Source organism: Protobothrops mucrosquamatus, unplaced genomic scaffold (genome assembly GCF_001527695.2).
Source record: "Protobothrops mucrosquamatus isolate PMUCROS unplaced genomic scaffold, P.Mucros_1.0 scaffold1524, whole genome shotgun sequence".
Taxonomy (NCBI): domain Eukaryota; kingdom Metazoa; phylum Chordata; class Lepidosauria; order Squamata; family Viperidae; genus Protobothrops; species Protobothrops mucrosquamatus.
This window is the reverse complement of record NW_015387696.1, coordinates 201,816-227,908: the sequence shown is the minus strand read 5'-3', so window position 1 is coordinate 227,908 and position 26,093 is coordinate 201,816. Positions and strand designations below refer to the sequence as shown.

Below are 26,093 nucleotides of genomic sequence, written 5' to 3'. Positions count from 1 at the left end.
GTTTATTTTGTAAATGTTATAAAACTTTTAATTTAAAAAAAAAAGGGGGGGAAAGGAAAACAAAAGCAAAAGCTTCGTGGAAAAAATATTTATGTTGACTGAAACGTTCTAATAAATACATGAAGTTGATATGTCCTGGAAAGGTTTTTTTTACTGTTGGTCACAACAGTTTGCCTCCCACATTAATACTGAGCAATATCTGCTATTCAGAGTCTGCAGTAGATAAAATGGTGCCATACGTTAATAATTAAATGCAGTCTTCAGGAATTAGAGGCCCAAATTGACATTTTACCGAGTAGTATTTTAAGGCCGGCACATTTTTTGCATCACAGAGCAGGATGCTTTGAATAGAAACATTGTAATGTAGTTTAATAATATTAGATTTATTTTTTAAAAAAATCTGGATCTTGACTGATCTTGCATTCCCCTTCCTGTCAAATCAATCTCTCTGTGAGCATCTCTTCTTGATATGATTTTGCTTCTCTAAAGGAGTCTAATGAATATTGTCTGACTGCCCACAGTCCTAGAGATGGCATAGAGGTTTAATGATGTATGTTATTGTTGTTGTTGTTGTTAATAATAATAATAAAGTTGGAAGGGACCTTGGAAGCCATCTAGTCCAACCCCCTGCTCAGGCAGGAAACTCTACACCATTTCAGACAAATGGCTGTCCAGTCTCTTCTTAAAAACTTCCAGTGGTGGAGCATTCACCGCTTCTGGAGGCAGGTTGTTCCACTGGTTAATTGTTCTAACTGTCAGGAAGTTTCTTCTTCTTCTTCTTATTATTATTACTGTATTATTACTCTGAAAAAGAGCAGTAACAGAAGCTCTTTTTTAAAAAAATGTGGCAGAAACTTCACTTGCACCCTTGTAAATTGTTCTTTTCTTTGCCCACCAGACTGAAAAGCAACAGGACCCTTAAAGCACATGACTTCTCTGTTGTACGACAATGCTTAGGTTTATATTTAGCTGCCATGATTTTGTACATGTGACCATCATCTATATGGAAATAATGTAAAATAACACAATACGTGCTGGCTATATCATAGTAGATGGAATTATAGAGGAGGGGGCGACCTGCCATCTACCTCTCAGTACTCATGTACTGCAGTCTAGGATAGGAGAAATGAAGTAGACCACGTGAAGTATTAATACCACTTTACAAGGCCTTGATAAGGCCACACTTGGAATACTGCATCCAGTTTTGGTCACCGCGATGTAAAAAAAGATGTTGAGACTCTAGAAAGAGTACAGAGAAGAGCAACAAAGATGATTATAGGACTGGAGGCTAAAACATATAAGGAACGGTTGCTGGAATTGGGTATGTCTAGTTTAATGAAGAGAAGGACGAGGGGGGACAGGATAGCAGTGTTCCAGTATCTCAGGGGCTGCCCCAAAGAAGAGGGAGTCAAGCTATTCTCCAAAGCGCCTGAAGGCAGGACGAGAAGCAACGGATGGAAACTAACCAAGGAGAGAAGCAACCTAGAACTAAGGAGAAACTTCCTGACAGTTAGAACAATTAATCAGTGGAACCACCTGCCTCCAGAAGCGGTGAATGCTCCAACACTGGAAGTTTTTAAGAAAAGACTGGACAGCCATTTGTCTGAAATGGTATAGGGTTTCCTGCCTGAGCAGGGGGTTGGACTAGATGACCTCCAAGGTCCCTTCCAAATTCATTATTATTATTATTAAGTATAGTTTAGGTGAAGGGTGATTTCTGCCCACAAAGTGGTCTTTGGGTTCAGAGCAAATCCTTGATGCCACCCTAACTAGATACCAGGGCTGTGCTGATTTCAAATGAATGTATCCTTCGCATCTCCCTTAAATACAGCCACAAGTGCAAACACACACTTCATTCTAGACTTCCAGTTAAATCCAGAAGAAAATTTCCTTAGCTTTAAAAGTCACACTGAATCAGGGTATGGATCTATCTTGGTGGGCATACTTACAAATGCAAGTTAAATATGATAAAGATGTTAAACTGTAAGGATTTTATAAAGAGCAGACCTTTTTTGATCAGACATTATTAACCTCTGATGAGAAACTAATTAAAAAAATCTATAACTTTTTATTGAATTTGAAAATGGAAAATGAACAAGTTAAAGAAACAACGATAACATGGGCAAAGAATTTTGGATATAACATAGATTTAGAAAAATGGCAAAACTCGTGGGAAAGAAATTATAAACTGACAATGTCAACTTCTTATAAAGAAAACCTACATAAAATGTTTTATAGATGGCACTTGCCACCAGCAAGGTTAGCAAAAATGTTTAAAAATATGTCAGATAGATGTTGGAAATATAAACATAAATCAGGTGATTATTATCATGTATGGTGGACATGTGTTAAAGCAAAGAGGTATTGGACAAAAATACATACTTGGCTAGAAAAGATGTTGGGAAAGCATGTAGATTTTAAACCTGAACTTTTTTTAACTAGGTATAATACCAGAAAAGATTGATAAACAAAGTATATACTTGATTTTACATGTGATAACAGCGGCAAGAATCGTATTCGCACAATATTGGAAAAATGAAGAATTACCACCAGAGGAAGAAATAATTAAAAAAAAAACACTAGAATGTGCGGAAATGGACAGACTTCCTATGAGGTTGAAAGAAAAAGTAGAAACAGAATACTTTCAAACCTGGGACTTATTTTATCAATGGCTGGAGAAAAGAATGAAGGATTAGGAATTAAATTTGTATTAGTGAATGATAAACTCCGACAGCACGTTTGTTGAATAAATACTATTGGATTGTATGAAAAAAAAACTAATAAAAACTTTACCAAAAAAAAATATCACACTGAACTTTATAAATTGGCTCCTTAATGCCACTGCAACTTCTTTTCAAACTCACCAGAAATGTGAAAAATGTCAGGCTGCTTTAATGAGCAGCAGGGAAATGCTGTGTCTGTGCCCGTCCGTCATCTGAAGCCCCTTCCTCTGAGTTTTTTCAAAGCATGCACGGATCTACCCTCTCTAGTCCTGAGGTTGGATATATTGCATTTTTATTCCCTTGACAGAGACAGCAAAGCCACGGCTGAAATAGTTCTCTGGATACAACTCTGCACTTGCAAAACCCAACCTGAAAACTTACCAACACACTGAATACCCAGAGACCCACAGAGACCCACCTTGGTATCATTTTTGTATAAAGCAGTTAACTCAGTAGTCGTTGGCGACCATCACTGCAAGACAGAAGAGGGGTCTGCTTTGTGGAACCATTATAAAAGTTGATGATCAGATGCAGAAAGAATAATTGTGATCCTATTAATATTGAATAATGTATGCTAGCTGGTTGCATATATATTTCAATGCTACATAAATATTTCTGACTTTCTGTCACAGCTCTGGAAGTGGGAATTGAACACGATGCCTACATGTGTCTTTGTACTGTAACCTCAAAAAAAAAAAAATAGAAAGAAAGAAAAGAAAGAGATATTGCTATTTACAAAATACCCAAGTAAGTGAGCTAACTCAGAGTTTACGCAATCAGACAATAAACGGGTCAGCCAACTATCGCTAAATTGTGTATTTGATACCAGCTGCCCCACGCCAAAGTACAGCCAACCCTTGTAGGTGATTTAAGGAGGATAACGTGGCATCTGAGCCTTGACGTCCCTTTTTCAAATTACAAATGACACGAGGAGAAACATCTTCAAAACAGCCGGGACACCATGGGTCTTTCTGGAGATTCCCAGGATGGGTTGGCAATTATTTGGGAGAGATACTCTGGCTCAGGAAACCAGCGTTAAGCAGGGGAGAAGATAGAAGCCAGGTAGAGGCACTTTCTGGCCATCCTTCCATTATGCAATTTGTCCCTGGTACTAGAGCTTCTTGATCATAGTTTTGTTCTGGGTTCCTGAATATGAAGGAAGAGGGCCAGCGGTGGGATTCAAATATGTGAACAACCGGTTCTCTGTGTGGATGCCGCTTCTGGAAGTCCGTTCTGGGCCCGGGCAACAAAAATTTAGCTATCGGTTCTGCCGAACTGGTGCGAACCGGCTGAATCCCACCACTGAATAGGGCGTTTTGTCTTGTCTTTGTGGATTCTGCAGGAATCTGGTCCCTCAAATAACCTCCATCCCAACTGAAATCTACCCCAAAGTCCTTACCAAACTGGAATTGTTAATGTCTTGTATGGGGAAGTTACTATAGTAGTAGTAGTAGTAGTAGTAATAGTAGTAGTAGTAATAATAATAATAATAATAATAATAATAATAATAATAATAATAATAATAATGAAGTTGGAAGGGACCTTGGAGGTCATCGAGTCCAACCCCCTGTTCAGGCAGGAAACCCTACATCATTTCCGACAGATGGCCGTCCAGTTTCTTCTTAAAAACTTCCAGTGTTGGAGCATTCACCGCTTCTGGAGGCAGGTTGTTCCATTGGTTAATTGTTCTGTCAGGAAGTTTCTCCTTAGTTCTAGGTTGCTTCTCTCCTTAATTAGTTTCCATCCGTTGCTTCTTGTCCTGCCTTCAGGCGCCTTGGAGAATAGCTTGACTCCCTCTTCTTTGGGGCAGCCCGAGATACTGGAACACTGCTATCATGTTCCCTCTCGTCCTTCTCTTCATTAAGCTAGACATACCCAATTCCAGCAACTGTTCCTTATATGCTTTAGCCTCCAGTCCCCTAATCATCTTTGTTGCTCTTCTCTGTACTCTTTCTGGAGTCTCAGCATCTTTTTTACATCGTGGTGTCCAAAACTGGATGCAGTATTCCAAGTGTGGCCTTACCAAGGCCTTGTAAAGTGGTATTAACACTTCACGTGATCTTGATTCTATCCCTCTGTTAATGCAGCCCAGCACTGTGTTGGCTTTTTTGGCAGCTGCAGCACACAGCTGGCTCGTATCTAAGTGATTGTCCACTAGGACTCCGAGGTCCCTCTCACAGTTGCTACTATTGAACAAGGTACCCCCTATACTGTACCTATGCATTTGGTTTTTCTTGCCTAAATGTAGAACCTTCCTTTTTTCACCATTGAATGCATAGGAGCCATTATCAAAATGATATTTCATTTTAGTTAAAATTAATTCATCTTTAAATTAAATCACAGGTCTTGTGCTGGCCTTACAACGTTTGGACTGTGGGCATCATCGAAGTCAAGATAAACAGACAGCAAACCTCACATTTACGGATGAGGTTCCCTAGTTGGATCATAAAACGTTTGCAAGAAAACTACCAAGCTCAGAGAGCATCAAGGATCCCCCCAGTTCAACCCTGAACTCTTCCTTTCTCCAAAACCAAGATATACTTCCTTGCAGGAAGGTAACCGAGATCTATAGCTCCCATAATTGACTGAACAGTTTTCCTTCTGAATCTGAAGGGATCATGGTATGGGATTTCTGATCGTGTTCATCTTTATTTTCTCACCGTCTTCTAAAACATTCTCATTTTAAAACCATCACTTATCCCCAGCCATGTAAACGCCGTATTTCTTGTCAAATACGTAGCAGGGCAGCGGGTAGCAGAATAAGAAATATATTTCCTCCTCGTCTTCACCCACGTATACAAATGGTTTCCCGTTATAGAGATTTATGAACGTCATTTAATTTGTAAAGTGATATGGTAAATAAATACTGATTTACGCAGCGCAGGTAAAAAAAACCTCAGAAAAAAACAGCCTACTCCAATAATTAAACCTGTGCAGGGTCCAGAGACAGAACTCGGAAAGACAAGGGATGGAAGACTCTCCACCATTTCTGTCAACCTCCAAAAAGCGTGTAGGACAGACATGTCAAACACAAGGCCCAGGGGCCGGATGTGGCCCGCGAAGTGGTTTCATGTGGCTCGTGAAGCCATCCTGGAAACAGTGAGGGAATGGCCACCGCTGCCTTGGCCCTGGCCCAGGCCCGCCGAGAGCCAATGTACAATTTTGTGGTGGCCATCTATGCTGAAACGCATTCAGTCTTAGCTCCACTAGGCCGTCCAGAAACAGCAAGGAACCAGCCCCTGCGGCGTCGGCCCCGCCCCCTGGGTGCATGCTGGGGAGGTGTCACCCTTTGGGAGGAATGAAGAAATGGACCATGCCTTGGCGCTTGCCCCGGTCCCACACCCTTCTGCCAGAGACCCTCAGATCTGTCCCACTCCTGCCCAGGCCCCCACAGGCACCCTTGACGTGAACGATGTAGAGCTGGCCATGCCCACCCAGTAGGCCACACCCACTCCATCCATCCCCACCCAGTAGGCCACCCCTCCCAGGGCAACCGCAATGCTGATGCGGCCCTCAGTGAAATTGAGTTTGACACCCCTGCGTTAAGGCCTTGGTTGTGCAAAGTGTGCCAAAGAGGACCTTCACAAAGGAGGCATTTCCTCTCTCGGAAATGCAAAAGCAGCTGCATCCTTAGCAAAGCTCATCCAGGTGCTTCAAGGGCTGTTCCTGTGCCTTGTTCATGGTGCACAGTGCCTGCTGATCTCCTGTTTCTGAACACACCTGGAGACCGCTGAGGATAGCCTTCCAAACAGCCAGGCGAATCTTGTAAAGCAGGGGTGTCAAACTGCCGGCCCGCAGGCCGGACACGTCATCCGGAAGCCGCACCCACCCCATTGCCGGCAATGGCAACATCGTCCCGATACGTTGCGCGACGTCGCGAGTTTGACACGTCTGTTGTAAAGGATGTCACTACTCTAATGTTGTGTAGGGAGGTGCTTTATATTCACAAGTGTGCCCTGCAAACATCTCTTTGTGAAGCCCATCTAAACTCCACAATGTACATCGGGGGACTGCAAATGTACTGTGGAACCTGATGAAGCTAACACTGATCCCGTAGGAACAATATGGTCTCTGCTAGAACTGAGCTCCCCAACTGAGCCGTTCGCTTTACAATGTCCATCAACGCTTCGGGCACTGGAGCTCGTGAGTCTCCTTCAGAGCAAGCAGTTTAGAGCAGGGGTGTCAAACTCAATTTCATTGAGGGCCGCATCAGCACTGTGGTTGCCCTCGGGGGGCCGGGTGGTGAGTGCGGCCTACTGGGTGGGTGTGGCCTACTGGGTGGGCATGGCCAGCTCTACATCGTTCGCGTCAAGGGTGCCTGTGGGGGCCTGGGCAGGAGTGGGACAGATCTGGGGGTCTCTGGCAGAAGGGGGTGGGACCGGGGCAAGCGTCAAGGCATGGTCCATTTCTTCATTCCTCACAAAGGGTGACACCTCCCCAGCATGCACCCAGGGGGCAGGGCCAACATGGCAGAGGCTGGCTCCTCGCTGTTTCCAGACGGCCTTGTGGAGCTAAGACTGAATGCGTTTCAGCATAGATGGCCACCACAAAATTGTACATTGGCTCCCGGCCGGCCTGGGCCTGGGCCAAGGCAGCGGGGGCTGTTCCCTCACTGTTTCCAGGATGGCTTCGTGGACCGCATGAAACCACTTCGCGGGCCGCATCCGGCCCCCGGGCCTTGTGTTTGACATGTCTGGTTTAGAGCTTATCATCCACAGCATATTACTCAAGAGCTCTAAAACCAAGGGTTGATGTTCTGATGATAAGCCGGAGCCATCTTGAGCTAGAAAACACCTCAGCATCTCTCTGCTGGCATGCAATGGAAGAGTAAAGGAGGTGCAGCAAACCCCAAAGTATATAAGCAAACCTGGAAGAATGAGGCCCAGCGCAGTTGTGCCTAAGAACAAAATACACCACAAAACAGGCTTCCAAAAGCGCCCCTGAGGGTCTTCTACATCCATCAACAAACATGCTGCTTTTCTAAGAGCCTTTTGCCGGTGATGTCGATACTAAACTATAAAGGCTATTAGTTCTGGGCACCTCATTGGCTTCTCAATAAAGTAATGCTTTTTGACAGCCATTGTGACGAAATCGCACTTGCAAAATGGGGAGCGGTTGCAGACAACCCTTTTAACCTGAGACAGAAGGAAAGGCGAAGGGACTTACCAAATTCATCACACACGCTCTCATTTTCGACAAGTGTGGGGTGATCAAACGTGTCGCGACAGTAGAGGATTTGGGACCGTTGACCGATGGCTGCAACGCCTCCCAGGGCTAAGACGAACTGGTCTGCTTGCACCGAGGACGGTTTGCCATGGATCCGTTTCCGCATGGAGCGATAGCGGCAATACTGGGGGTAGCTGAGGATCAGCACATTGACGTCTTCCTCCTCCTCGCCTGAGAAGGAAAAAGGGAGCAGAGAGTTACTGAGTCCCCAGACAGAGAATCAATCCATCCATCCATCCATCCATCCATCCATCCATCCAACCATCAGCTGCTTCCTCAGTAAAAATTGGAATAAAGGTTTCGGTTTTAAATACAGAAAAGGAAGAAGCCCTTGAAGCATTTGGTGACGAATCAATTTTACCATTTTTGAAATTTTGAAAAGCAGAGACATCACCCTGCCAACAAAAGTCCATATAGTCAAGGCCGTGGTTTTCCCAGTTGCAATGTATGGCTGTGAAAGTTGGACCATAAGAAAGGCTGAGGGCCAAAGAACTGAGGCCTTTGAACTCTGGTGCTGGAGAAGACTCCTGCGAGTCCCCTGGACTGCAAGGCGGTCAAACCGGTCAGTCCTAGAGGAGATCAACCCTGACTGCTCTTGAGAAGGCCAGATCCTGAAGTTGAAACTCAAGTACTTTGGCCACCTAATGAGAAGGAAGGACTCACTGGAGTGATGTTGGGAAAGATGGAGGGCAAGAGAAGAAGGGGACGACAGAGAATGAGGGGGATGGATGGAGTCACTGAAGCAGTAGGCGTGAGCTTAAATGGACTCCAGAAGATGGTAGAGGACAGGAAGGCCTGGAGGAACGTTGTCCACGGGGTCGCGATGGGTCGGACACGACTTCGCAACTAACAACAACAATTCTGCTGCTTACTAAGAGCATTTTAATTGTTTATTTTTTGTTTTGGGATTGCTGTAAACCGCTCTCTTTAACGATAAATAGAATAAATAGATAAATAATGCATAAGCAACCTCTTAACAATAACAGGGTCCTTTGAATGTGGATATGAAATGATAATATTACGCTTTAACAATAATGGTAATTTAATTATTAATCTGAACTTGCCGTACTGGCGAAACCCCAGAGAAAGCTGAGTCTGAATTTCTAAAGAATTCTTGTATGCAAATTAAACCTTTTATATGTGGCTAAGCTCCAGCCAATCTGAAAAAGACATCCGTCATTTTAAAGACAGAGATGAGAACTGTGAGTATGAAGATTTTCTCCATCCTGTGAGCAGAAACTGCTTATATATATAGGGAAGGGCGTTGCTGAATCCTGCCCTGACCCTCGTAACGAGCTGGTGCATCACACCCCAAACGAGGCCGTAATATCATAGATTTCAGACCACATTTCCCCAATATACCAGGATGTACTCAAGCTGCATGTACATATGTGTGTCAGTTTTATTTATTTAGCACATGGCATATTGTACACGGACTAGCAATATATATTAACATTTCATCTAGATTAGTTAAAGCACAATAAAATATAAACGTTAAAAAGATCTAGGTTCAATGTCTAGGTCAGGGGTAGGCAACCTTGGCTCTTTTATGACGCGTGGACTTCAACTCCCAGAATTCCTGAGCCAGCCATGCTGAGGGGAAAAGAAGAGGTTTCCAAGCTGAACCATGAACTCAGAAATTCTGGGAGCTGAAGTCCACGAGTCATAAAAGAGCCAAGGTTGCCTACCCCTGGTCTAGGTCATCTAACCATTAAAGCGCAGCATAGTTTATATTTAAAAAAAAAATCAGATACCGGACCGGTGTACGCCCTCAGCTTTCAGACAGTCACGATGTGATCTACAGTTTGACGTTGGACCCTGTATGGTAGTCATAACGAGGGGAGGGTGCTATGCCCCATTTATACACTGAATCCAGGTAGACACGTTGTGAGGTGTGAATCCTATCAGTGTTTTGGTATTACTTGAGAATTAAATATGAGCCAGCAATGTGCTGCAGCTGCCAAAAAAGCCAACTCAGTGCTGGGCTGCATTAACAGAGGGATAGAATCAAGATCACGTGAAGTATTAATACCACTTTACAAGGCCTTGGTAAGGCCACACTTGGAATACTGCATATAGTTCTGGTCACCACGATGTAAAAAAGATGCTGAGACTCTAGAAAGAGTACAGAGAAGAGCAACAAAGATGATCAGGGGACTGGAGGCTAAAACATATAAGGAACGGTTGCTGGAATTGGGTATGTCTAGTTTAACGAAGAGAAGGACGAGGGGGGACATGATAGCAGTGTTCCAATATCTCAGGGGCTGCCCCAAAGAAGAGGGAGTCAAGCTATTCTCCAAAGCACCTGAAGGCAGAAGCAACAGATGGAAACTGACCAAAGAGAGAAGCAACCTAGAACTAAGGAGAAACTTCCTGATTAACCAATGGAACAACCTGCCTCCAGAAGTGGTGAATGAATGCTTGCTCTCTCGCTCTCTCTCTCTCTCTCTCTCCCTCCCTCCCTCTCTCCCCTTTCGGCCTTGCAACCATTTTATAAACAGTGTATTCACATTAAATCACATTACTAAAATGTCTGTAATACTATTCAGGATTATTTTAAAGGGATATTTTAAAGCCAACTCATCACTAAGGTTGTATTTTTTTTACCCCGATCCTCTGCTCTCTTTACATTTACTAGATTTTAACTCAAAGCTGCAAAAGCAATAACCAAAAGAAAAATGAAAAAAAAAAAAAAGCAATATGAGTTCAATAAGAGGGCTGCATGGGCATTAACTCCCCTCCCCATCCCGCATACCTTTTTGCAAAAAGTCCAACCGAAAGACAAAGAGGGGGGAAAAAAACACACAAAGCATTTCCATTTGTTTAAGCAAAGACAAACAAACGATTCTTGGAACAAATATATTATTTCCACCACACCGATGCGAGAAACCCCCCCCCCTACAAAGTTCTCTCTATCTCTCCCCACTGAAACGGGGAGGAGAAAAGGCCTTTGATTTCTTTCAATAGAACTTAGTAAATGTTACTATGGTTATGTGTTTAAAATTATAGCACTGTTGTCAAAATGAAGCATTTGGAGATAATCTGCTTTGGGCCTTGAGCACAATTCTCATTTTCTCTTGTGGAAAGAGAGATGCCCAGTCGGTTGTCAGCTGCTTCTCCCTGGGGTGCAATCATTGGATTAGCACACACACACACACACACACCTCATTTGGCTGGGCAGTTGGGCTTAGAAAGGAGCCCTGCCATCCCACCAGGTCTTCTCAGAAGCCCCGATCTCCTCACAGGGATCAATTCCTGGGATCGGTTTGCTCTCTCTTTCCGCCAACCCACACAACTCTGAACCCTTGCTTGGGGGGGGGCTCCTGCTAAAATCTGGTGAGGGAACATGGGCCACCCTATCGTCCATTTGGGGGATGTTTTAAATGGTGTTTTTCCCCCTCATTTAATCATTTTTGATTGCCTGGACAAGTTCTCTTGGCAAGGTTTTTCAGAAGTGGTTTGCCATTCCTTTCTTCTTCAGGGCCGAGAGAGAGTGACTGGCCCAGGGTCACCCAGCTGGCTTTGTTCTTAAAGCAGAACTACAACTCTGGTTTCTAGCCTGACGCCATAAGGACAACACCAAACTGGCTCTCTTTGAATGGCGTAATAATAAGCCTTTTTGGGGGGGTTCCCATCATCACCCCTTCTTTACCTCTTTGAACGGTCATTTATTAAGTGCCCAAAATAGGTGCGGCCATTTCACAATGGACTAGATGACCCTAGAACAGGGGTAGGCCACCTTGGCTCTTTTATGACTCGTGGACTTCAACTCCCAGAATTCCTGAGCCAGCACAGCTCAGTTTGGAAACCTCTTCCTTTCCCCTCAGCGTGGCTGGCTCAGGAATTCTGGGAGTTGAAGTCCACGAGTCATAAAAGAGCCAAGGTTGCCTACCCCTATCCTAAGTCCTCCTGTTCTAAGCGGTGAGCCTCCTAGACCAGGGGTAGGCAACCTTGGCTCTTTTATGACTCGTGGACTTCAACTCCCAGAATTCCTGAGCCAGCACGGCTCAGCTTGGAAACTCTCCCTTTCCCCTCAGCGTGGCTGGCTCAGGAATTCTGGGAGTTGAAGTCCATGAGTCATAAAAGAGCCAAGGTTGCCTACCCCTGCCCTAGAACCATGAAGGACAGGGCAGAGCCAAAACCTCTCCATGCTGGATAAGTCCTGGAACCGGAGCTGGCAAGTAACCCAACTGGACCTTTTGATGGGACCATTTTAAAGAGCAGGAGCGTCGAGCTCTTTGTATTTTCTTTCTAGTCCAAATAACCCGGAAGAAAACTGAAAAGAGGCTTTTTGTGGCTCCCTCTCGGATTCTCGGTAACCTGGCTATGTGGACAAACCACCTTTTCTCGATCTTGTTAAAACAATGGTTTACACCAGTCGCCTCTGGAAGCAGAAAGTGAATTTTCAGGTCAAAGTCCAACTCTCACCATTAAGGCTCAAACTGACCTTCAAGATCAAATGGATTTTGAAATGGAGAACACATAAAAGGGGCTTGTCCTGCTGGGGTTCAGAAACACCACACTCCAATGATTATTGCTAACCATCAAATCCAGTTTTAACATCAACGGGCTTTTCCCCTTTTTTCAAAAACATGTGCAAAAAACAACCTTCGCACTGGGACTTTGTAGAGCTGGATGGAAAACTATGCATGTCCCTTCCTGTACCTAATTACCCAGCTGCAGAAATCTGCCAAGAATTTTGCCCTTTAGTTCTCTTAATCGTATTAATCCCAATGCATTCCAGTGCCAGGAGAAACACTTTTTTTTGTTTAACTGATTCCAAATCAGTATTAGAAGAACTATTTTGGAAACATCATCTCCCTTTTCTTGCTTTCTTATCATGCTTTTGGGGGTCTGGGCGTGTGTTTGTTGTTTTCATTTATGGTATGTTCTTCTCTCTTAAGGAAGACCAGCACATAGAAGTAAGTTCTCAAACATTTCCAGGTGGGCCTGCAAGAAACTCCTGTTGGGACATCTTGGGAAGAAGTTGATGGAAAGGGAGAACTCATGAGGGCATCTCCCCCTACATTTGTGCTTCTGGGAATCTCTTCTGTCTGCTGGTGTGGGGCATCACCCCTCAACTCCACCACTTATAGAGAGAGACGTTTACTTAACTGCTTCATCAGAGGCTTAATATTGATTAGTTCTGTGCAGTGCAGATCTGAAGAGCATCCAATCTAAGACTGATCTAAGGCAGCTCCATTCTAGAGGAGATTTGCATAATCTTTTGATGTCTTTCTCTAAACTTTGCTCTGGCCTGATCACATGCTAGCAACCAAACTAGAACAGCTTCCAATACTTGGCAGAGCTCCAGCTTTCAGAGATACCAATAATTACGTTGATGTCTCCATGTCGTTGTTATTCTGCTGCAAGACACAATTCCAGCTTCTAATTAGGCACTTCGTAAATTCTGTGCATTCATTTTTTTTTTGAAAATGACTTTTTTTTTTTAAAAAAAAAAAAGAGGGGCGATGTAAGCTTGTGAAGAACCTAGCAGAACAATGTACTACAGATAAGAAAATTTACATCTGTTTTTATCACTACCAACATTATCGTGTGAAGCAAGAATGTGGGGGGAGTGTGAATATAATTTTTCAGAAGGCAATTTTCCTTTCAGCCTAAGTACTCTTATTCATTCCTCACTTACTCAATGATTTCCTGTTCTAATTATATGACATTATACAGTAAGACATTTGTAGAAAGAAAATGTGTCTAAATCTAAGTGTCTGAATTGGTTACCAATGCTTAACATTCTAAAATTTCGTATCAGCTTTATCAGTCCACTGATTTCAGCTTTGCATATTTATTCTACCTGAACGCTCTCCCAAGGCACTTAAATTAGCACAAATGTATGCATTCAGGAGAGGAATAAATACTTGTAGCTAAACATGCAGCTAAACACCTGGACGAGAGGATAGCTGTATCGTCCCCCCTTCTGCTCTAACTATTGTTGGTGGTTCAACAAATCAAGTCAAATGGAAAATATTCAAAAGAAAAACACCTGTTTCTTTTTTAGGAAAGGGTCAAGGAAAAGATGAAGGGAGGAAAGGAGAGAAAGACGGGCTAAAACAGAAGGAAAACAGGAAGAGACTATGTAAAATGCAAAGGAATGACTCCTTCAATTATTTTCTAACAGAAAAGCAAAGCAAAGCGAAACACAGCATTATCACTTTTGTGTTGCTATTGCGCTGCTGTGGTTATTTTGAAAATCACAGGTTCTTAAATTACCTCCTGAAACCACACCCTTGACAATTTGATATTTATTTAGCCAGAAATCAACAGAAGTGGATTGTAAACGGCCAACAAAATATTGAGAAAGTGAAGTCTATAAAGACGAATGAAAACGCTCAAAGATGTTTCTGTTGATAGCAGAAAACAAGGTCAAACTCCCTTAGAAAATGACCAGCTTTCCTCTGGACAGTCCTTCTTCTTCCATACCTTGTCCTTGGACAATCATCTAGTCTCAGTCTGATGCACAATCACTCACATGGAGCTCTGTCTTCCTTTCCTTCCAATACCAACAACTCTCATCCCTCATGAGCCTCATCCTTCCCTTCATCCTTGTCTCACCAGCCTCTTTTAGGCATCCCATTTGGAACTGCGTAGACCAGGGGTAGGCCATCTTGGCTCTTTTATGACTCGTGGACTTCAACTCCCAGAATTCCTGAGCCAGCCATGCTGAGGGGAAAAGGAGAGGTTTCCAAGCTGAGCCGTGCTGGCTCAGGAATTCTGGGAGTTGAAGTCCACGAGTCATAAAAGAGCCAAGGTTGCCTACCCCTGGCCTAGACTCTAATTCAGGGGTAGGCAACCTTGGCTCTTTTATGACTGGCTGTGGAATTCTGGGAGTTGAAGTCCACATGCCTTAAAATTGTCAAGGTTGAGAAACACTGCAGTTTAGCACCACTGTGTTGCCAGTGATGCCACGGTGACCGCGGTAACATAATGATCATGGGTGTATATCCCTGTTCCCTTTCCTGCTCTCTATGGCTCCTGTGCCCAACTGGCTAGCAGCGAAGCCTGATGGGTGAGCACCAATTGGTTGCTGTGAAACCGAGGCCAATATCTGAAACCTCTTAATGATGCTGGGCAGCAAAGGAAGGATGGATGAGCAACTCAGACGCCTGCTGCCATGTTAATAATAATAATAATAATAATAATAATAATAATAATAATAATAATAATAATTACCAATAGTAATAGGCGCCTTGGGTGCAATCCCAAAACAACTGGAGCACCACTTGAACACCGTTGGCATTGACAAATTCGCCATTAGTCAATTGCAAAAGGCGGCCTTACTAGAAACTGCTTCCATCCTGCGACGATACGTGTAATGCCATCAAACATCCACATCTGCGTATCCCAGGTCCTTGGTAAGGACTTGATAGGTAGACAAAATGCCAAATCCAGTCCGAACATCTGGCTGACTGTGCGATGATCATCAATAATAACAATAATAATAATAAAGTTGGAAGGGAACTTGGAGGGGAAGGGACCTTGTTAGGGCTGGCTGGGGGCATCAGCGGTCCACAGGTTAGCCTTCTTCTGCCTTGGAAGGAGGGGGGGCCTTGGGGATATGCTGGAATGGGGCAGCAGTTTTCCTTGTGGTCCATGGCTCCTTTGGTTCCTCCTCCCCACAGCAAAGTGCCAGGCAGTTCTATGGGAAACTTTGAAAAGGTTGAAGAATCCGGCAGTGTAAGCAGTTCAGAATTTGCTTTGCAAAGGTGGCTAGAGAAACTGGGTTCAAAATGTGCTCAGAGAAATGTCCCGAGGCATACCTAAGGGCCCTTGAATTTCCAGTAACCAGAAAAGCCAAATGAGAAGCAGCATTTCAGGCCATAAAACCCCCATTAGCATCCAGGATCACAGGGAGCACACAACCCCTTCAACAAAGGAAATATTCATGTGAAGGTGCTTAAACATGTATTCATAAATCAACTGGCATCAACTGTAAATTCGTAGCGTACAATTAAGGCAACGAGTGCACAAAATCTGGCTGTTAATGAAAGATAGTTCTAGCAGCTAATATGGTTTACAAGCACCCCCCTTATGTAAAAATCTTGAGGAAGTGGATTTAATGGAACACCCTACACTCACTCTGCATTAAAAAGTTACCAAAAAAGGCCAAGCCATGTGTCCAATTTTGTTGTTGTTGTTGTTGAATTAGCCAAACATTCATTGAAGTTTCTCAGCAAACGATTTTGCTTGACCCTGAGGTGGAAGGGGGACACAGAAACATTAATACTAATACTAATACTAATAAAGTTGGAAGGGACCTTGGAGGTCATCTAGTCCAACCCCCTGCTCAGGCAGGAAACCCTATATCATTTCGGACAAATGGCTGTCCGGTCTCTTCTTAAAAACTTCCAGTGCTGGAGCATTCACCGCTTCTGGAGGCAGGTGGTTCCACTGGCTAATTGTTCTAACTGTCAGGAAGTTTCTCCTTAGTTCTAGGTTGCTTCTCTCTTTGGTTAGTTTCCATTCAATGCTTCTTGTCCTGCCTTCAGGCGCTTTGGAGAATAGCTTGACTCCCTCTTCTTTGTGGCAGCCCCTGAGATACTGGAACACTGCTATCATGTCCCCCCTCGTCCTTCTCTTCATTAAACTAGACATACCCAGTTCCAGCAGCCGTTCCTTGTATGTTTTAGCCTCCAGTCCCCTAATGGGCCGAAGGGCAGAACTTGCTGCTCTCTCTCCTTCTCCACACCAGCGAAAAGTGTCTCCAGGTTGCTAGCTGGCCGCAGAAGGGTCACCTTGTGGTCTCCACGTCAGACCGGGAGCCTTTCGTATCGATGACTCCAGCCATTTTCTTTCTCTGCTCCCTCCACTTTTTCTTGCAGTCTCAGCACCTAATTAACGGCAAGGCTTTTTAAATATTAATGGCTGACTTGCCACATTAAGGAAATGCAAATCAAATCATTAACTAATCCCAATAGGTGAACCTCCAGTTTGTTTTGTTTTGTTTTTGTTTTTGTTTTGTCGAGGTTTGAACAAATTTTTATGAATTATCCACACCACGGGAGTCTGCTTTGTGGAGGGAGCTTTTTAAAGGCAAAATATCTCCCGTGTTTTATGGAGCAGCTCGACGTTTGAAATTCCCAGGAATCAAAGAGAAATATCCCTCGTGGAAAAATGGCTTCTGCTGATCAGAGAGAGGCTTATTTTTGGTCTACTGTCAGCTGGGTGAATTTCACATGGATATTTATGCGCACTGAAACAAGAGCAGCAGCCCAGCACGTCATCTTTTCTCTGCATCTGGGTCAGATACCTTGGACCAGAGGACACCCCTCTGCTGAGGAGATGTTTGTTTCTTCTCCAGGTAGAGCAGGTGAGGGAGTAGCTGGTCCCTGTTTTCCACTGAAAGGTTCCTAGTCAGACCCTGGCTGAGCAAACCAGGTCTTAGACTCTGATCCACCAGTTTCGATGCCCTAACAACCTCAAAATCTGGCTTGGTAAAAAAAAACCAAAACCAGACCTGCTAAAAATGTGTAAACTCCCTTCTTGAGGCAGTCCTGGCTAGCCCCACTTTTAGGAGTTTTCAAAAAAAAACAAGGGGTTCCTTCCCCCAGAGCCCCCAATCTGCTGCGACCTAGAGAGGCCAGGCTGACTTGGACTCTTCTTCCCTTGCAGGAGAACATTCCAGGTCAATCCCCACGCCACAAGATGGTGGCGATGGTTTCAAATCACTGACCCGGAGAAATACCATCACTAAAGGGATCATAGTGAAAACATGAGGCCTTTGATCACACAACGGTTCCTTTAGTCCAGGGGTAGGCAACCTTGGCTCTTTTATGACTCGTGGACTTCAACTCCCAGAATTCCTGAGCCAGCCATGCTGAGGGGAAAGGGAGAGGTTTCCAAGCTGAGCCATGCTGGCTCAGGAATTCTGGGAGTTGAAGTCCACACAAGTCATAAAAGAGTCAAGGTTGCCTACCCCTGGATTAGGTGAATCCCAAGATCCCTAGGGTGCTTCTGTGGCTAATGAGGGGGGGGTGTCTTTTCACTCCGCCCCAGACCTTGCTTATTAGGAAATCCCAGGGCTGTGGAGTAGATGGTGTGTATATGGGGGGGGGGAGAAAACATTTTGAGGAAAACAACAGAAAGTAGCTACAGTAGACTTGCCTGGAAGCAGCCATGTAGAAATACCCCGATAGGTAGTAGTAGAGATTGCATTGTACTCAGACACACACACACACACACACACACACACAAACACACATACATATATACAGTATATTTATATATATACTGTCAAAGCAAGAATATTTAATATTAGCAGACACATGACATATACTGTACATACATACATATATATACAATATATACATGTACATACATATATACACATACATATATATACACACACACATATATACATATATATATATACACATATACACGCATATATATATATACATACACATATGATAGATAATGTCCGTAAAGATATGACTCCTGGGTATATTCATATTATAAAATAAATAACTTACAGTACGATCACCAGGAGGATCCAAGTAAGAAAATACTTTAATAAAACCAAGCTTTCGTTGGGAGCTCCCAACATCGTCAGGGTTAAAAGCCAGTCATCGGAAACACCTTAAATAAGGTTAGCTTATTTACACATATACATATACATATATACATACATACATGCATATACATACATATATGTACATATACATGTATATACATATATACATATATATATGTGCACATACATATATATATACACACACACATATATATACACACATACGCAGTACATATACATATACATATATATACACATTATACACATATATACACATACACACACACATACATACATACACACACACACACACACATATATAGGCTACACATTCCAGCAGCAGCCCTTCAAACTGATAGTTAGGGAAAGCACCGTCAATATGAATCAAAATTAGAGCTGTCTCATGTGGGCATCTGACAGCCAGATAATAGAGTTTGGGCACAGGCTGCCCGGGCGTTTCTTTTCTTGTTAATATTTCCTTGTGTGCCCAACATAATGCAAGAGACAAGTGTAAAACAACACACTGAGAGAGGCAGGCAAAGAAAGCCTTGAATGGGCAGCCTTAACGGAGAAGAGCGTTAGGCTTAATTTTCAACAGCATTCAATAACAATTTATTTGCAGCCATTTTCTGGGCTACCCTCGCACAATGGAGCAGGTAAGATGCAGCACAAGGCAATTTGTCAGCTGCCAGATAGGAACAAAAGAACCAATTTTTAATAAGCTCCAACGTTACCTTATTTGTTCCGCAACATTTTAATAACTGTTTTGGAGGCCTATAAAAGAATCATTAGGGAGAGAAGGAGAGGAGATGAAAGCCAGCAAGGAAAAGATAATCTCTGCTGAAAACACTTTTTGCAGATAAACTTCCTCTGCCCACTTATCAAATAACTCTCTTTTAAAGGAATAATTACAGGCTGGTGGTGTCTTGTTCCCACGCATCAGCTGAAGGTCCCAAACGGTTTTCCTCCTGCCACCCCACAGCAAGTCCAATGTGTGCTGCTTGGCCCCCAAGGCTGCCCCCCTATTCTAATTGGCCTTTTTTCCCCTCTTCCTGGCTGGCAAATGTTTGGCTTGGCATCTCAGAAGTGGCAGCGTGCCAGGATAGCCCTCCGAATACGTCTCTTCCTTTCCAGTTTTGCACCTAGGCTGGATTGGACTAAAGATAAGGTGACCAACCTTTTTACAATGAGAAGGAGGACACAAATAAATTGAAGAAAAAAAAGTGAGTCTAATGAGTGCGTGTGTGCGCCGTGTCGTGTTTCGGTAAGAAATAAACGAAGCCACTTGCGTGCGGCGCACTCTTGCGCGCGGCGCACTCTCTCAAAACAATTCTCCTATGTGGAGCGCATGCGTCTCATAATCGCGTCTCGCCGCATTGTACCGAGCCTTGACGAATTGTCATGTCAAATACAAATACATCACACACAACGGATCGGATCGGCATCGATCGAATACGGAGATTTACAGATTAGTCTTCAAATATCGAAAAGGAGGACATGTAGGAGGACACTTTTCGAGAGAGGACAGAACTTACAAAAGAAGGACTGTCCTCCCTAAAGGAGGACGGTTGGTCACCTTACTAAAGACTGCCCACTTCTTTTTTACAGACTTTTCAAAAGTCTATATTCTACAAATGGCAGTCCTGACCAGCCTTAGTAATCAAGGAATGTGCGTTCATTTTCCAAGAGACGCACTCGGCCTTTGATTTATGCGCCAGAAGCCATTCTCTGAAAATGGGCAGAGCAGAACGGAAACGAAATCTGACAAAATATCAGTGTGAATTATTGATTTTATGTAACTGTAATTATTAACATTAAAACATGCACTCTTCCCTTCTTTCTGTCGTAAGAGATATAAATGAAGGGTATTCGGAGGCATTCTGGGGACACCTTGGGGACAGCCCTGAGCCCCCCCCAAGGGCCCCTGAAGCCCTTCCATCAAGTCTGCAAACAACCATGAGCCCCAGAATGGCCAGAGAGAGACTGAGATTGCAACAAGTACCGAACAGACCCAGATGGACGTTGATGGGCTAAACTCCTTCCCCATCACAATGGAATCTTTCAATCACACGCTGGGAGAGGGGAAAAGCTGCTCAGAACAGCATCAGGAATTCTTCTAAATTTGCTTTCAATCCTGTTAATTTCAGTGCACTTTCATCTCACATTGGAGAATAATATATATTTTAAATGTGTTCTCCTTTTTAATTTCCTGTGGGGGAAAAAGCAACAGCTGAAGCAGGAGAGCCCTGTTCATTAGTGGCCTTTCTCTTTCGAACTGAAGGTACCTGGGACCCACCTCAGTCCTCACTAGAACACCAAACATGCAAGGAGAGCAATGGCAGGAACCTTGGGAGGCCACCTCAAGAGCTCCAGGCCATCATGAGCCCAACACTTGTGGAAGGCCCAGACGACGGAAGGCTGGTGCAGAGCCACTGAGTCACACGAGGGTGGCCTTCTGCAAGGATTCCTGGATGCTTTAGGTACGAATAAGTAGCTAGGATAGAAGACACTTTTTCTTGATGAGAGGCCTTGATTAACTTGGAGGCCGCGTCTCCTGAGATGGGATTGCACAAAGACCAGAACCCAATGGGGAAATGTGGAAGGAGTAAAACCTGTGTTCCTGCTGTCTCCTTTGCAGCGGGATCAACTCCACAGCCAGTCTGAAAGTCTAGATCAGAAACTGTGTGAGAAGAAGCATCTATCCTGAAAGTGTAGCTATCGTTCCTTCTTTGGGTTGGCATTAAAGGACAGACCTGTGCTTATTTTGATAGGTGCTCATTAACTCCTTCAAGAGACGCGGCTTAATTTCCTAGCCTTAGAATGCCTTGCCCATGAATTTTAATGTGTTTATGAAACGAGACATCATTTCCCCACCATAATGCTATAATCCAGAATGCCAGTAAGATTCAGAGCCTAAAATCTTCAAGGCAAAGACTGAATACTTACCGTTCAGACTAGGCCAGGCTGGTGGTACAGAGAAGAGCAACAAAGTTGATTAGGGGACTGGAGGCTAAAACATATAAGGAACGGTTGCTGGAATTGGGTATGTCTAGTTTAACGAAGAAAAGGACGAGGGGGGACATGATAGCAGTCTTCCAATATCTCAGGGGCTGCCCCAAAGAAGAGGGAGTCAAGCTATTCTCCAAAGCGCCTGAAGGCAGGACAAGGAGCAACGGGTGGAAACTAACCAAGCAGAGAAGCGACCTAGAACTAAGGAGAAACTTCCTCACACTGAGAACAATTAACCAGTGGAACAACCTGCCTCCAGAAGCGGTGAATACTCCAACCCTGGAAGTTTTTAAGAAGAGACTGGACAGCCATTTGTCCAAAATGGTATAGGGTTTCCTGCCTGAGCAGGGGGTTGGACTAGAAGACCTCCAAGGTCCCTTCCAACTTTATCATTATTATTATTATTAATACTGAGCAGGAACAGCATTAATTATTCCCAGAATAAAGAGAAAATATTCACCATGGTTGTTTAAGATATTTCCCCCCTCCCCATCCCTTTCTGTGTAGTTATTAAAGAATAAAGCAGTGAATTTTGACACTAGATTTTTGCCTGTCACAAATACCATGCAGCAGGAGAGTGATTATTAAATTTACTGTGCTTGTATTTTTACTGGTGGAAAAGGCAGCGTTCTTCTCTCTTGGGTGCTAAAGTAGCTTGACCGGCCCAAAGAAATTTGCATCTGGAAGACAGGTCCCTTTTCTGGCTATTTCTCATTATTGCCCTGGTCTCACACCCTCTGAAAGAAGGGAGCATTTGCCCAATTGACCTGAATCTTTATTTTTCAGCCTGTATAGAAAAGGGGAAGGAAAAGCTACACAGCATTTATAGGGCCCTAAGATCAAAAGAAATAATAATAATAATAATAAATAATAATAATAATAATAATAATAATAATAATAATAATAAGTAGTAGTAGTAGTAGTAGTAGTAGTAGTAGTAGTAGTAGTAGTTGGAAGGGACCTTGGAGGTCATCTAGTCCAACCCCCTGCTCAGGCAGGAAACCCTATACCATTTCGGACAAATGGCTGTCCAGTCTCTTCTTAAAAACCTCCAGTGTTGGAGCATTCACCGCTTCTGGAGGCAGGTTGTTCCACTGGCTAATTGTTCTAACTGTCAGGAAGTTTCTCCTTAGTTCTAGGTTGCTTCTCCCCTTGATTAGTTTCCATACGTTGCTTCTTGTCCTGCCTTCGGGTGCTTTGGAGAATAGCTTGACTCCCTCTTCTTTGGGGCAGCCCCTGAGATACTGGAACACTGCTATCATGTCGCCTCTCGTCCTTCTCTTCATTAAACTAGACATACCCAATTCCAGCAACCGTCCCTTATATGTTTTAGCCTCCAGTCCCCTGATCATGTTCGGTGCTCTTCTCTGTAGTTTTTCTAGAGTCTCAACATCTTTTTTACATCGTGGTGACCAAAACTGGATGCAATATTCCAAGGTCAACTTTTTCCCCCTGAAGCTTTGAATGAAGAAACCATGATAAGCCAAGGCCACCAGCCCTGGGTCAGAACTTTCATAGGGCTTTCATAGGAAGCAGATTGTTCCACTGGTTAATTGTTCTAACTGTCAGGACAGTTAGAACTGTCAGCAACGACCATCAAACCTCATGGCACCATCCGGCTGCATGAAAGGCTACGTCCTGCTGCAGGATTGCCAAACCAAGGATGGGCACAATGGAGAGCTTTCATTCTGAACTCCTGCAACTTGACAGGCTTAAAGCTTGCTAAGACCTGCGCAGCTCTTGGCCCAGGGTGGCTATGGGGCTCTCTAGCAGGTCTACTCCAGGTATGTATAAGGTACCCAGCTTTCTGGTGTCTGATAGCAACTTTAAAAAGGCCTAAACCTCCGAAGAAGCAGCCAAAAGCCCTTGAAAGGGGTGGGTAGCAGTGAGAGATCTCTGAACTTTAAGGCAGGCTTTTCAACCTTTTCACCCATTGTACCACTTTTAGGATAGGGCAACATCCGAGTACCACCAGTCGCCTAGCAAGGTGTCAAAAACTTGATGACCCCCCCAAAAAAGGAAAAAAGTGATAAAGTACAGGTAGTCCTCGACTTACAACAGTTCGCTTAGTGACTGTTCGAAGTTACAATGGCACTGAAAAAAGTACCCCCCCCAAGCCACAGCTGAGCAAGACACCTGTGCTCTTCCTCCTATCTGAGGTTTTCATTGTTGTGAGCATTTCTGTTGAGGATTGGCAGTGGGGGTGGGGTGGGGGGGTGTTTGGTTTTTATTCTCTCTGTCTGCTGGGTGGTTGCAGCAGGTTTTGGTCACTTCACATGACCCTGGGACACTGTGACTGTCATAAATATGAACCAGTTGCCAAGCATCTGAATGTAAATCACAAGACCCTGGAGAGGCTGCAACATTCCAGCTGATCGGCGCTTCTTCAGGGCTCAGCAGAAGCGCCAGGATCAGCGCCGAGCTCCAGCTGGAGCCTGGCGCTGATCCTGGCGCTTCCACTGAGCCCTGACAGCCCCGAAGAAGCGCTGATCCTGGCGCTTCCGCTGAGCCCTGACAGCCCTGCAGCTCCAGCCATCTCTCGCTCAGGCTTGTGCGGTGCTGCCACCGGTTCAGCTCATTCCCCTCCCCCACTACTTTTCTAGGATGGTTGCGTACCACCTGCCAGGTGCCAATGTGCCACAGGTGGTACCCGTACCACTGGTTGAAAAGCCCTGCTTTAAGGGACCAGGTACCTCATAGCTTCTCCTCCAATGAGTGAATCAGAATGTTACCTCTCAGCAGAGCAGCCCAGAAAGTGAAGGAGGAGGGTGAAGGATCAAAGTATCCCACTAGGAAATTCTTCCCCAAGAAGGGGCCTGAATGCCATGGGCAGGGGTAGTCAACCTTGGCTCTTTTATGACTCGTGGACTTCAACTCCCAGAATTCCTGAGCCAGCCATGCTGAGGGGAAAGGGAGAGGTTTCCAAGCTGAGCCATGCCGGCTCAGGAATTCTGGGAGTTGAAGTCCACGAGTCATAAAAGAGCCAAGGTGGCCTACCCCTGGACTAGGCCATTGTAGGGACCTCTGCTGCCCTCCCTATAAGTAAGGTGACCAACTTTTTTACAATGAGAAGGAGGACACAAATAAATTGAAGAAAAAAATATCGTAAATAAAACATTTTATTCATTGCAACAATACAGAACACACTATAATATGATGAATGCATAATAAAAACATTTGTAACAATAACATTTTATATTGTAATTATGCTTACATGCCTATTAATTATTATTTAAATGAGTACAAAAGAAGGACTGTCCTCCCTAAAGGAGGACGATTGGTCACCTTACTATAAGTCTTGTGTAAGGCGGTCAAGAGAAGTTTTTTTTTTCCTTCGTGTGTGTGACTTTCATTGGGCCCTCTTCCAAACCCAGAAAGGGAATCTTTCATGGGTTCAGCCAATGGGAAACAAAATGACCAAGGAGCAAACAACCATATTAAGCTTCAGACTTTACAAAGACAGAAGCAAAACGCTTAGTCCATCAGAAAGCTCCACTGAAATGTGTAAGAGGGCCCAATGAAAGTCACACACACAAAAAAAAACCCTCTCTTGACCGCCTTACAGGGAAGACAGCAGAGGTCCCTACAATGGCGTAGGCCAGGGGTAGGCAACCTTGGCTCTTTTTATGACTTGTGGACTTCAACTCCCAGAATTCCTGAGCCAGCATGGTTCAGCTTGGAACCTCTCCCTTTCCCCTCAGCATGGCTGGCTCAGGAATTCTGGGAGTTGAAGTCCACGCGTCATAACAGAGCCAAGGTTGCCTACCCCTGGCCATGGGCATAGAGTATGTGTCCCATAGATCAATGTCCAAATCATTAGAATCTCCCCAGTAAAAAAAAAAAGTCATGAAGATGATCAACATCACGTAAAAAAAAAAAGAGCTCCTTGGAGGTTAGTTCCCATCCATGCAACTACATTCTGCACTTGCACTCCAAAGTTAACCAGCCCTTCAGATCAAAAATGTCCTCTTTAGATCATGGCTGTCATCTGTATACAATTCTGATTCTTAACTTCGCCTCTCTTTTTCCCTTTGCTCATCCCATCAAGATGGCTCTGTGTCTCTGTGTGAGTGTGACTCTCTGCCCCTCTCTCCACACATACTCTCTCACACACTCCTTTCTCCGGACACGCATGTGTGGATTTGACTGTGATACATTCAAGGTAACCACGTTTGACACTCCACAAGACTCAGTTTGGGAAAGAGCAAATTACAGCCGATGGACTCTAGGTCACAGGTCGGCAACTTGCGGCTCCGGAGCCGCATGCGGCTCTTTGAGCCTTCCCCTGTGGCTCTCAGACTCCTCTGCCATTTGCAGAGAGAGACAGAGACAGAGAGAGGCACTTGCACTTCCCTGCTTCTCTCTCTGTCTCTCTCTCTCTCTGTGTGTTTGTGTTTATGCATGTGTTTGTGTGTGTGTGTGTGTGTGTGTGTGTAAAAAAGAGAGTGGACTCACGGTGTTCTCCGACAAGCTGAAAAGCTTTTGGGGCGGGGCTCCTCCCTTTGCTGCGTCTCTGCAGGAAGCAGGAAGGACAAGAGAGAGCTAGCTAGCCCAGCTATGCTGACTCAGGAATTCTGGGAGTTGAAGTCCATGAGTCATAAAAGAGC

General features: G+C 44.2%; 1 protein-coding gene across 1 annotated transcript in view; it reads right to left on the bottom strand.

The window, feature by feature from the left end:
• Positions 1-26,093, bottom strand: part of ARID5B (AT-rich interaction domain 5B) — a 187,134-nt gene that overhangs the window by 86,733 nt on the left and 74,308 nt on the right. The window contains exon 5 of the mRNA XM_015822324.1: positions 7,890-8,120. Coding sequence (XP_015677810.1) covers positions 7,890-8,120 — 231 coding nt within the window. The remainder of the gene's footprint in view (positions 1-7,889; positions 8,121-26,093) is intronic.